Source organism: Oncorhynchus mykiss, chromosome 9, assembly GCF_013265735.2.
Source record: "Oncorhynchus mykiss isolate Arlee chromosome 9, USDA_OmykA_1.1, whole genome shotgun sequence".
Taxonomy (NCBI): domain Eukaryota; kingdom Metazoa; phylum Chordata; class Actinopteri; order Salmoniformes; family Salmonidae; genus Oncorhynchus; species Oncorhynchus mykiss.
Genome location: NC_048573.1, coordinates 72,290,020 through 72,302,456, shown reverse-complemented (window position 1 = coordinate 72,302,456; position 12,437 = coordinate 72,290,020). Strand labels below are relative to the sequence as shown.

The window sequence follows — 12,437 nt, the reverse complement described above, 5'->3', positions numbered from 1 at the left end:
ATACGGACAAATCTATCAGGTATTATTGATTGTAAGACAGAACGTGATGCGGTATCTCCATCTAAAGTAGACAATGAGAACATGGACCTTTATTTGATATGCTTGCAGGACACTGACCCCAGTTCAGATGTAACGTTCACAGAGTGGTGTAATATGCAACGATATGATTTAAGATATGACAGTCACTATTATGAAAGTCCATTGTCAGGTTGAGTCCTGATGAATCTGAGCCAAAAGATGAGTTACCGTAGCAACAGCTCAAAGTGTGTTAATGCCGCCCAGGTATAAAACTAGCCTGAAATCAAGAACCTGTTTTGTGCCAACATTCCACTCCTTGGACTCCTTATGATTGCCAAAAATGTTGTTTGGTGTGGTAAGGAGTGGAATGTTAGCACAGGCTGGAATTCTCCAGGTTAGTATGAAACCATAAAGGTTTAAGAAATATTTCCAGAAATACACGGGTCGGATAACACAAGGACCAGGAGATACGGGTCGGTTAACACAAGGACCAGGAGATACGGGTCGGATAACACAACGACCAGGAGATACGGGTCGGTTAACACAAGAACCAGGAGATACGGGTCGGATAACACAACGACCAGGATATACGGGTCGGATAACACAACGACCAGGAGATATGGGTCGGATAACACAACGACCAGGAGATACGGGTCGGATAACACAGGGACCAGGAGATATGGGTCGGATAACATAAGGACCAGGAGATAAGGGTCAGATAACACCAGGACCAGGAGATATGGGTCGGATGCCACAAGGACCAGGAGATATGGGTTGGATAACACAACGACCAGGAGATATGGGTTGGTTAACACAAGGACCAGGAGATATGGGTCGGATAACACAAGGACCAGGAGATTTGGGTCGGATAACACAAGGACCAGGAGATATGGGTCGGATAACACAAGGACCAGGAGATTTGGGTCGGATAACACAAGGACCAGGAGATATGGGTCGGTTAACACAACGACCAGGAGATAAAGGTCGGTTAACACAACGACCAGGAGATAAGGGTCGGATAACACAACGACCAGGAGATATGGGTCGGTTAACACAACGACCAGGAGATATGGGTCGGATAACACAACGACCAGGAGATACGGGTCGGTTAACACAAGAACCAGGAGATATGGGTTGGCAAACACAACGACCAGGAGATATGGGTTGGTTAACACAAGAACCAGGAGAGAGAATATAGTGTTTTTTCATGTTAGCCGATTCACTTGCAAATAAATACATTCAGAAATGATACAACAGTTACATTTACACAGTTAAAATGTACAAATTATTTTGACAGACAGGAATAGATTAATTCTCTCATACTGCATTGTCATCTCTTCCAGGCCTCTCACACACAGTTATTTCTATCAAACCATATCTGCCAGTAAAGTCTGTGCAAAGATTTTCCTTTAAAAAAGTACATATATTGTATTCCCTACTCTGTCCTGGCAATGGGTTTGATGAGAAGAGATATAAAAGAGATATGAACTGAATGATAGGGTCTCTTCCTGTATCCACACTCACATACCACTTAGTATGCAACAATGTTTTGGGGATGTATTCTGCTATTCTAGTGCGGCACAGCTCTAGTCTTTTCCTCCTCCCTCCGCTTCCTCCCTCCTCCTCCACCTCCCTGCTCCTCTTCCCCTCCCCTCCCTGCTCCCTCCACTTCCCTGCTCCTCCTCCCTAATCCCTGCTTCTCTTCCCTGCTCCTCCCTCCTCCCTAATCCCTGCTCCTCTTCCCTGCTCCTCTTCCCTGCTCCTCCTCCCCCCTCACCTCCCTCCTCCCTAATCCCTGCTCCTCTTCCCTGCACCTCCCTCCTCCCTAATCCCTGCTCCTCTTCCCTGCTCCTCCCTCCTCCCTCCCCCTGCTCCTCCTCCCTTATCCACTTCCCTGCTCCTCCACCCTTCTCTTCCCTGCTCCTCTTCCCTGCTCTTCTTCCCTGCTTCTCTTCCCTGCTCCTCTTCCCTGCTCTTCTTCCCTGCTCCTCTTCCCTGCTCCTCCTCCCTGCTCCTCCTCTTCCCTGCTCTTACTCCCCCCTCCTCCTCTTCCCTGCTCCTCCTCCCTCTTCTTCCATGCTCCTCCTCCCTCCTCTTCTCTCCTCCTCCTCCCTCCTCTTCCCTCCTCCTCTCCCCTGCTCCTCCTCCCTCCCCTTCCATGCTCCTCCTCCCCTTCCTCTTCCCTGCTCCTCCTCCACCTTCTCCCCCCCCCCTCCCTGCTCCTCGTACCTCCTCTTCCTACACAGGCCCCATACGAAGGATGCCCTCTTCCCTGTTACTCCTCCTCCTTCCTATTACTCCTCCTTCTTCCTACTCTTTCCCCTTAAACAGGCCCCTTACACAGCCTCCTCTCCTCCTCTCTCCCCTTAAACAGGCCCCCTACATAGCATTCCCTCCTCTGTGTGGATGGCCTGCAACTCCTCTGTGTGGATGGCCTCCAGCTCCTCTGTGTGGATGGCCAGCTCCTCTGTGTGGATGGCCAGCTCCTCTGTGTGGATGGCCTGGGTGATGAGGTTAAGCTCTTCACACATGGTCTCATAGCGGTACTCCACACGGATGTCGGGGACGTTGGTGCGTCGGATGTCATTGCCCTCCTGGCCCTCCTTGATGTAGTGAGGGCCCAGCCAGTAACTCTTCACCTGGGGAGAGAAAGGGGAGGGGCATGATGAAATGGAACTCTTCTGGAGACATTAACATGAGAAATGAAGAGTAAAACGTTTTTGGGGAAAAGGCCTAGGTACATAAAGAAGAAATAATTGAGTAAACTTTTTCGCTCAGGCTCCTCTTGCAGCATTGGGGAACATCCCGTGCCCCCCCCCCCCCCCTAGAAGTGCCACATCTATACATTTTGTCTAATGTGTAATCATGCGATGATATCTGAGTGACTCATTCAGTACAACAAAATCTAGGGCTAAAAAAAATTTGCTTAAAAAACATTAACTGGCATGGGCTAGTTGATCTGGACATTTCTGGCAAGTTATAAATATCTCTACGGTATGAAATGACTAACTTGACAAGAGGACAACTGCTGATGCACTACCCAATTAAAAATGACACCTTGCTATTATACTAAACTCATCAAAAAAAGAAACAGCCCTTTTTCAGCACCCTGTCTTTCAAAGATAATTCATAAAAATCCAAATAACTTCACAGATCTTCATTGTAAAGGGTTTAAACACTGTTTCCCATGCTTGTTCAATGAACCATAAACAATTAATGAACATGCACCTGTGGAACGGTTGTTAAGACACTAACAGCTTACAGACATTAGGCAATTAAGGTCACAGTTATGAAAACTCAGGACACTAAAGAGGCCTTTCTACTGACTCTGAAAAACACCAAAAGAAAGATGCCCAGGGTCCCTGCTCATCTGTGTGAATGTGCCTTAGTCATGCTGCAAGGAGGCATGAGGACTGCAGATGTGGCCAGGGCAATAAATTGCAATGTCTGTTCTGTGAGACGCCTAAGACAGCGCTACAGGGAGACAGGATGGACAGTTGATTGTCCTCGCAGTGGCAGACCACGTGTAACAACACCTGCACAGGATCGGTACATCCGAACATCACACCTGTGGGACAGGTACAGGATGGCAACAACAACTGCCTGAGTTACATCAGGAACGCACAATCCCTCCATCAGTGCTCAGACTGTCCTCAATAGGCTGAGAGAGGCTGGACTGAGGGCTTGTAGGCCTGTTGTAAGGCAGGTCCTCACCAGACATCACCGGCAACAACGTCGCCTATGGGCACAAACACACCTTCGCTGGACCAGACAGGACTGGCAAAAAGTGCTCTTCATTGACGAGTTGCGGTTTTGTCTCACCAGGGGTGATGGTCGGATTTGCGTTTATCGTTGAAGGAGTGAGCGTTACACCGAGGCCTGTACTCTGGAGCGGGATCGATTGGAAGGTGGAGGGTCCTTCATGGTCAGGGGCGGTGTGTCACAGCATCATCAGACTGAGCTTGTTGTCATTGCAGGCAATCTCAATGCTGTGCATTACAGGGAAGACATCCTCCTCCCTCATGTGGTACCCTTCCTGTAGGCTCATCCTGCTCATCATCCAGGCTCAATGCCTAAGTTGAAAGCCAGAATGAGTTCCTTAAAAATAATATATATACAGCTGAAGTTGGAAGTTTACATACACTTAAGGTGGAGTCATTAAAACTTGTTTTTCAATCACTCCACAAATTTCTTTGTAACAAACTATATTTTTGGCAAGTCGGTTAGGACATCTACTTTGTGCATAACACAAGTAATTTTTCCAACAATTGTTTACAGACAGATTATTTAACTTATAATTCACTTAATCACAATTCCAGTGGGTCATAAGTTTACATACAATAAGTTGACTGTCCCTTTAAACAGCTTGGTAAAGTCCAGATAATGATGTAATTTCTTTAGAAGCTTCTGATAGACTCATTTACATGATTTTAGTCAATCGGTGGTGTACCTGTGGATGTATTTCAAGGCCTACTTTCAAACTCAGTGCCTCTTTGCTTGACATCATGGGAAAATCTAAAGAAATCAGCCAAGACCTCAGAAAACAAGTTGTAGACCTCCACAAGTCTGGTTCATCCTTGGGAGCAATATCTAAGCACCTAAAAGTACCACGTTCACCTGTACAACCAATAGTACGCAAGTATAAACACCATGGGACCACCGCCCTGGAAGGAGACGCGTTCTGTCTCCTGGAGATGAACGTCTTTTGGTGCAAAAAGTGCAAATCAATCCCAGAACAACAGCAAAGGACCTTGGGAAGATGTTGGAGGAAATGGTTCTAAATTATCTATATCCACAGTAAAACGAGACCTACAGTATATCGACATAACCTGAAAGGCCGCTCAGCAAGGAAGAAGCCACTGCTCCAAAACCGCCATAAAAAAAGCCAGACTACGGTTTGCAACTGCACATGGGAACAAACATTGTACTTTTTGGAGAAATGTCCTCTGGTCTGATGAAACAAAAATAGAACTGTTTGCCCATAATGACCATCGTTATGTTTGGAGGATGAAGGGGGAGGCAGGCAAGCCGAAGAACACCATCCCAACCTTAAAGCATGGGGTGGCAGCATCATGTTGTAGGGGTTCTTTGCTGCAGGATGGACTGGTGCACTTCACAAAATAGATGGCACCATGAGGAAGGAAAAGTATGTTATATATATATATATATATATATATATATATATATATATTTTTGAATTTTACCCCTTTTTTCTCCCCAATTTCGTGGTATCCAATTGTTGTAGTAGCTACTATCTTGTCTCATCGCTACAACTCCCGTACGGGCTCGGGAGAGACGAAGGTAGTATGTTATATATTGAAGCAACATCTCAAGACATCAGTCAGGAAGTTAAAGCTTGGTCGCAAATGGGTCTTCCAAATGGAGTCAAATGTCAGGAGGAATGGGCCAAAAATACACCCAACTTATTGCGGGAAGCTTGTGGAAGGCTACCAGAAACGTTTGACCCAAGTTAAACAGTTTAAAGGCAATGCTACCAAATACTAATTGAGTGTATGTGAACTTCTGACTCATACCATTTCATCCTTCCATGAGTCCCGACACAAACCTAGGGTTACTACCCAAGCCGGTATAGGGGATTTTCCAGTATCTTCAGTATTTCCAGTATATGTGTTATTGTGACAGGTTAAAGGAAATATTCATAGCCTGTTATACATTAAAAAGTATTAGTAAGTTCATAGTCTGTGAGGATCTTAAAACATATAAGGTTAAAAAGATGCATTCAGTATTAGTTGATAGAGATTGATAACATTCATATAATTGTGTTAAAGTTAAAATCTGTCAAAGGGTACGAATTGTGAGAGTAATGTGTAAACGTTATATTGATTACTTTATTTTGTGGTGCCTAAAAGTGTTAATCTGTGATCTACGAAATGCTCTTAATCTATGAGCCGGAGATCGATTGCTCTGGTCTCCACCCATATTCCTGGGGAAAATCGCGGTCTTTTCTCATTACACTACGTTGAATTGAGAATACAACACCGTATCACACTCGTGATTATTTCTCCCCTGTTTTCAGGGGCGTAACATTATGCTTCTTAATAGGTTTTACTGTATGTGTGGGTCAGGGTATTAGGCTAAGGGAAGTCATTACCCAGTCCCGGGAGGCCATTAGACCTGTGTTTGGAAGCCATTGACCGAACCTACGGGTACCAGTAGACATTCACCACATACTGTGTGTGTCCATATTATTTGTTGTATCATTGCTATGGTTATGCCACCAATATAATCTATGAGGGAAACTCGAGGACAATTTTCCACCACACTGGCTGGTCGTTCGTTTTATGCGTTCGGTTGCCAGAAACGCGACCCAGTCGTTAAGTCTTTTTGTTTGACCAAGCCGTTCATTCTAAATATTCTATTGCCATACAGGCTGGCAACGTTCTTATCCCTTGCTTGCTAGCTAGCCAACTACGACTAATTTACAGTTACGTCAAAACAGTGCCCCTAGGATAACAACAAAGTAGCTGCATTTTAATTTGTTTAAGCTGTTTCCTAGTGACATTTATTTGGATACATCCATAACAATGTAGGTAATGTAGAGAGAAGATATTGCTCTGAACAGCAGTGGTACCTTATGGGAGAAACCGCTCATCAGAACACTGTTCCTGGCCAGCTCACACATGTCACAGGAGCTGAGCTTCCACACCTGAGCAGCGATGCTGTACTCCTCCATCAGGGGCTCCTGGAAAGGGACAGTATGGATACAAGACAATCATTTACAGACGTAGGGCTGGAATCAACCCGTTTACAGACGTAAACGTTGCTAAAAACCTGTTTTCACTTTGTCATTATGGGCTATTGTGTCTAGATTGCTGAGGATTTTTCATTTATTTAATCCATTTTAGAATAAGGCTGTAACGTAACAAAATGTGGAAAAAGTCAAGTGGTCTGAATACTTTCCGAAGGCACTGTATACTGCCCTTCCCTAAACAGTATAGTGCATTCTTTTTTGACCAAAGCCCTATGCCATTTAGGATGCAGGCATAATGTTGTGTGGAGCACTCCGTCATTTGCAGTCGAGTCACATCACCAACCTTAGTGAAGTGGAACTGTAGAGGGTCGTCAGTGGACAGTGACACCATGAGTCCTCTGGACAGATATTCAGGCAGAGGGTTACGGTGGTAGCTGAGGAACAGGCTGTTGTTGCTGAGAGGAGACATGGCGATGCCGATCTGAGCCAGGTAGTACAGGTATTGCAGCACAGGGGCCTGGAGGAGAGAAGAGAAGGGGAGGAGTTATATGTTCTGTTGTGGTCTGTAATCCCATGTGACTGAAACCATTCTTGATACAGAAGAACAACAATTTAGGCTTAGATTGTTCACAAGATCATACTAGAGCCCTCAAACTCAGCTCTGGACCTTGAAGCCAGTTCCACTGCAGTTTTTCATTGTTCCCTACAAATTAGGAACTCATTTAGACCTGGGACACCAGGCGTGTGCAATTAATTATCAGGTACAACAGAAAACTAGCTGGACCTCGTAGGGTAAGAGTTAATTACCCCTGTACTAGAGTGTAGATGACTGAGGCCTCTGGACCTCGTAGGGTCAGAGTTGATTACCCCTGTACTAGAGTGTAGATGACGGAGGCCTCCGGACCTCGTAGGGTCAGAGTTGATTACCCCTGTACTAGAGTGTAGATGACGGAGGCCTCCGGACCTCGTAGGGTCAGAGTTGCTTACCCCTGTACTAGAGTGTAGATGACGGAGGCCTCCGGACCTCGTAGGGTCAGAGTTGATTACCCCTGTACTAGAGTGTAGATGACGGAGGCCTCCGGACCTGCCTACCTTCCTGAGCATCAGTCCATGGGAGATGTTCTCTGACACAATGAAACCTAGGGTGTAGGGGCTAGCAGTTAGGGTCTGGGTGCTAGGAGTTAGGGGCTAGTAGTTAGGGGCTAGTAGTTAGGGGCTAGTAGTTAGGGGCTAGTAGTTTGGAGCTAGTAGTTAGGGGCTAGTAGTTAGGGGCTATTAGTTAGGGGATAGGTGCCAGGACTTAGGGGCTAGGGGGTAAGAGTTAGGGGCTAGGGGATAAGAGTTAGGGGCTAAGGGGATAAGGTGTACAGTACCTTCCTGAGCAGCAGTCCATGGGAGATGTTCTCTGACAGCATGAAACCCGACACCAGGTGATGGATAGGCCCCGCCTCCCCACAGTGAGGACGCAGCACCAAGGTGTTGAAACCTCTCTGCCTAAAACACACACAGAGATATCATTGATTCATCGATAGATTGATTTATCGATTGCTTGTACACACAGTCACAGAGGTATGGTGTTAATGAGATTCAACCATATATACTGTAACTCAACTACACAGACAGAGAGAGAGAGAGGTTCTGTATAAGACTCTAGCAACACAGTATAAATCTTCCAAGAGCCAATGTCTGTGTCCAAATGGAAATCTAATTTGATTATTAGAATTTTCCCCCCCCACAAAAATCCATCTATTTAAGCTACAGATATCTGCTTTTTACATGGGCTGTGTCTCAATCCACCGTATCCACCAGTGGCCCTTCCTCATCTGCAGTGGAAGGTGGCCGAGCTACCTTGATGTTTGTCAAAAATCAGTCTTCTCACAAAAAAATGTCTGCAGGGTTCGAACGGTTTGGGCTACAAACCAATATGACAATCGAAAGTATAAGGGTCATTCCACGCTAAGAGGTATACGGGTCATTCCACGATGAAGGTATACGGGTCATTCCACGATAAAGGTATGAGGGTCATTCCACGATAAAGGTATGAGGGTCATTCCACGATAAAGGTATGAGGGTCATTCCACGATAAAGGTATGAGGGTCATTCCACGATAAAAGGTTTAAGGGTCATTCCACAAAAAGCTATAAGGGTCATTCCGCGCTAAAGGTATAAGGGTCATTCCACGATAAAGGTATGAGGGTCATTCCATGAAAAAGGTATAAGGGTCATTCCATGAAAAAGGTATAAGGGTCATTCCATGAAAAAGGTATAAGGGTCATTCCATGAAAAAGGTATAAGGGTCATTTCACGAAAAAGCTATAAGGGTCATTCCGCGCTAAAGGTATAAGGGTCATTCCACGATAAAGGTATGAGGGTCATTCCATGAAAAAGGTATAAGGGTCATTCCATGAAAAAGGTATAAGGGTCATTCCATGAAAAAGGTATAAGGGTCATTCCATGAAAAAGGTAAAAGGGTCATTCCATGAAAAAGGTATAAGGGTCATTCCATGAAAAAGGTATAAGGGTCATTCCGTGAAAAAGGTATAAGGGTCATTCCGCGCTAAAGGTATATGGGTCATTCCATGCTAAAGGTATAAGGGTCATTTCACGAAAAAGGTATAAGGGTCATTCAACAATAAAATAATAGTAATCATTTATAAGATTTCTTATTTCTCTCAGATATAGGACAGACACTTCAAAACATACTTTCCTTAGATTTATTTTCTGACTATGTTATTCCATGTATAACTGTATTATTCAATGCGTTTCTATGGGCTAATAGCAGTAAGACCATATTCAATTTTTGATCAAATAGTTTTTAAATGTTTTATACCTACACGGGTGGTATGACCATCTTAAAACAATTCCATATAGCTTAGTAGAACCCCTTAGCAGAAGTGACAAATCCAAACTGCCCACTTTGTACAAATCCTAGTGAATGCGGTGTCTTTTCCTATAATATGGCATACTAACGCTTTACAGCCTATGTTTCGTTCGGGGCTGGGTTTTATTTGAAGGTTACCACCCACCAGCATGGCATTGTTTATTATTCAGAAACAGCTGTTTTGGCATCTTCCATAAACTGTGGCCGAGAATTCCAAGTGGCGCAGCGGTCGCATCTCAGTGCTTTAGGTGTTAATACGGACTTCCAGGTTCGAATCCAGGCTTTATCACAACCGGGCCGTGATTGGGAGTCCCATAGGACGGCGCACATTTGGCCCAGCGTCGTCCGGGTTTGGCCGGTGTAGGCAGTCATTGTAAATAAGAATAGGTTCTTAACCGACTTGCCTAGTTAAATATGGGTTACATTTAAAATAATACATTAATAATACATCTGCCATAGAAAGAGTTAGAAAATCTATGTATTCCATTTTGACTTCAGGTTGTAACACAACAAAATGTGAAATAAGTCAAGGGGTTTGAATACTTTCTGAAGGTACTGGAAATTGTTGTGCAACACCATGGGTAAGCTCTGGTCATCTCCTTTGGTCATCGCCTTTCGAAAAAGTAGATTTCTACTGGTGTGGGCGTTTAAATACATGTACTTTTTGTCCTTGAAACATTTAATTGAAATACTGTAGAATTCTATTCATTCCTATGGTGGACTGCTTCTTCCGGGGAGTGCCAATATGGCCGACCGGTAGCTTCTAAGCCTCTCATTGGCCAATACATAGCATCAGCAATCTAGGGTTTTTATACATCCGTGGTTATAACTAACCGGATTCAGTTTATCAACCAGCTGATTATTAGAAATAGGTACACCACTAGATTAGGGTTGGACTGAAAAACCTACAGGAGAGGTAGCTCTCTATGAGAGCCCTGATCCAGCTACTGTTCCCACACATAGCCAAGCGTTTACAGTGATAAGATAACATGTCAATGTAATGACAGAATCAGCGTAAACGGTATAGCGTCACGGGGTCTCGTACCTGCGCAGGTGGTTGAGCACGGTCATGTTAGCGTACATATAGTACAGGTAGTAGGCATAAGGAGGGTTGTCTACCACAGTCCAGTTGACTGGCAGAGGACTCTCCATGTTGAAGCAGTGTTGCTCTGGTTTAGACTCGTCGTCCACACTGTCGAGGCCCACCACCTGAACACATACAGACATGCACACACCACTGTCATGGTCATCATCGTGGTTCTGTGTGGCTCAGAGGGTAAAGCAGGGAGCTTGTATCATTAGGATTGTGTGTTTGATTTCCGCTGGGGTCACCTATACGAAAAAGTATCCATGTACGTTACATTGGATAAAAACATCTGCTATGGCCTATTTATTTATTTTTCATTAACAACAACCTTTATTTAACTAGGCAAGTCAGTTAAGAAGACATTCTTATTTTACAATGACGACAGCCAAACCGTCCCCTACCCCAGACGACGCTGGGCCAATTTTGCGTCGCCCTATGGGTTGTAATAAGGCCTGGGATTTGAACCAGGGTCTGTGGTGATGCCTCTAGCACTGAGGATGCACTGCGCCATTCGGGAGCCCTTTATTCTTCTATATCGTCATCAAATACAGGGTCCTCTGTAACACTGAACCTTGTTGTTTACTCACGTGCTGTAGGAAGAGGTGCAGCTCACGGTGCCTGGCGGGGTCGATGGTGACCTCGAACAGAGGCATGAAGATGTTATCCAGCAGCTCCTGGAAGTTACACAGCTGCTTCTTGGTGTGGTACACATCACTGTGGAGAGAGAGACAAAAGTCTCACACAGAGAGAGGCGGGAAGTGAAGTAGGGGAAAACCAAAACAAGACTGTGTTCTCCTTGAATAGAGGTTAGTTGTACTCACAAGACAGAGTTCTCCTTGAATAGAGGTTAGTTGTACTCACAAGACAGAGTTCTCCTTGAATAGAAATTAGTTGTACTCACAAGACAGAGTTCTCCTTGATTGAGGTTAGTTGTACTCACAAGACAGAGTTCTCCTTGAATAGAGGAATAGTTGTACTCACAAGACAGAGTTCTCCTTGAATAGATGTTAGTTGTACTCACAAGACAGTGTTCTCCTTGAATAGAGGTTAGTTGTACTCACAAGACATACTTCTCCTTGAATAGAGGAATAGTTGTACTCACAAGACAGAGTTATCCTTGAGTAGAGGTTAGTTGTACTCACAAGAGTCGTGGGACCTGCACCAGCCAGCGTACGTTGTTAGAGTAGACTTGGTGTTTGACGGCCCACTGGGCCAGCTTGTCCCATTCGTCTCTGCAGCGGCCGCAGATGGACAGACGCAGCTCCACGTTCTGGTATTTACTCTCCTCCAGGTCAGCCATCACCTCCTGAGGAGCAGAGACACACACCGGTCAGCAGGGGGCGCCAAGTACTGCACAACTTTACTAGAATACAGTACAACACGCAGCTATATAGACAACTGCTGGAACTAGGACTAAGAATTCAAACACTTGCCCTGATTGGACAAGTAGAGACTTTACTATATCGATGATGCGCTCATTCAGCAGGCACCTTGATGATGTGTCCAAAGTATTTCCCCTGCACGTGGTTGTCTGTCTTGATGAAGATCTCTCTCAGGATGGACTCCCCAATGGGGTTGTATTTGGCGTTGAATTTGTCAAAGCGATGGAAAGTGTTGCGGTCCTGTGATGAGAAAAGGAGACAGTAAGACTCGATCAACGTTAAGATTTCAAGTCAGCTAGTCGTCTATCTTCAAAGTGCAGTGGTGATCGGCAAGTTCAACGATAAAGCTCTCGGAAA

The 12,437-nt window shown here is 44.9% G+C and overlaps 1 protein-coding gene across 1 annotated transcript in view; it reads right to left on the bottom strand.

Moving 5' to 3' along the window:
• Positions 1-2,234: 2,234 nt before the first annotated feature.
• The window catches only part of LOC110532811 (AMP deaminase 2), a 70,274-nt gene continuing 60,071 nt past the window's right edge, over positions 2,235-12,437 (bottom strand). Inside the window, exons 12-19 of the mRNA XM_036988940.1 lie at positions 12,189-12,320; positions 11,841-12,004; positions 11,286-11,412; positions 10,657-10,820; positions 8,104-8,224; positions 7,074-7,247; positions 6,611-6,721; positions 2,235-2,657 (exon numbers count right to left, since the gene is read on the bottom strand). Coding sequence (XP_036844835.1) covers positions 2,385-2,657; positions 6,611-6,721; positions 7,074-7,247; positions 8,104-8,224; positions 10,657-10,820; positions 11,286-11,412; positions 11,841-12,004; positions 12,189-12,320 — 1,266 coding nt within the window. The 3' untranslated portion in view covers positions 2,235-2,384. The remainder of the gene's footprint in view (positions 2,658-6,610; positions 6,722-7,073; positions 7,248-8,103; positions 8,225-10,656; positions 10,821-11,285; positions 11,413-11,840; positions 12,005-12,188; positions 12,321-12,437) is intronic.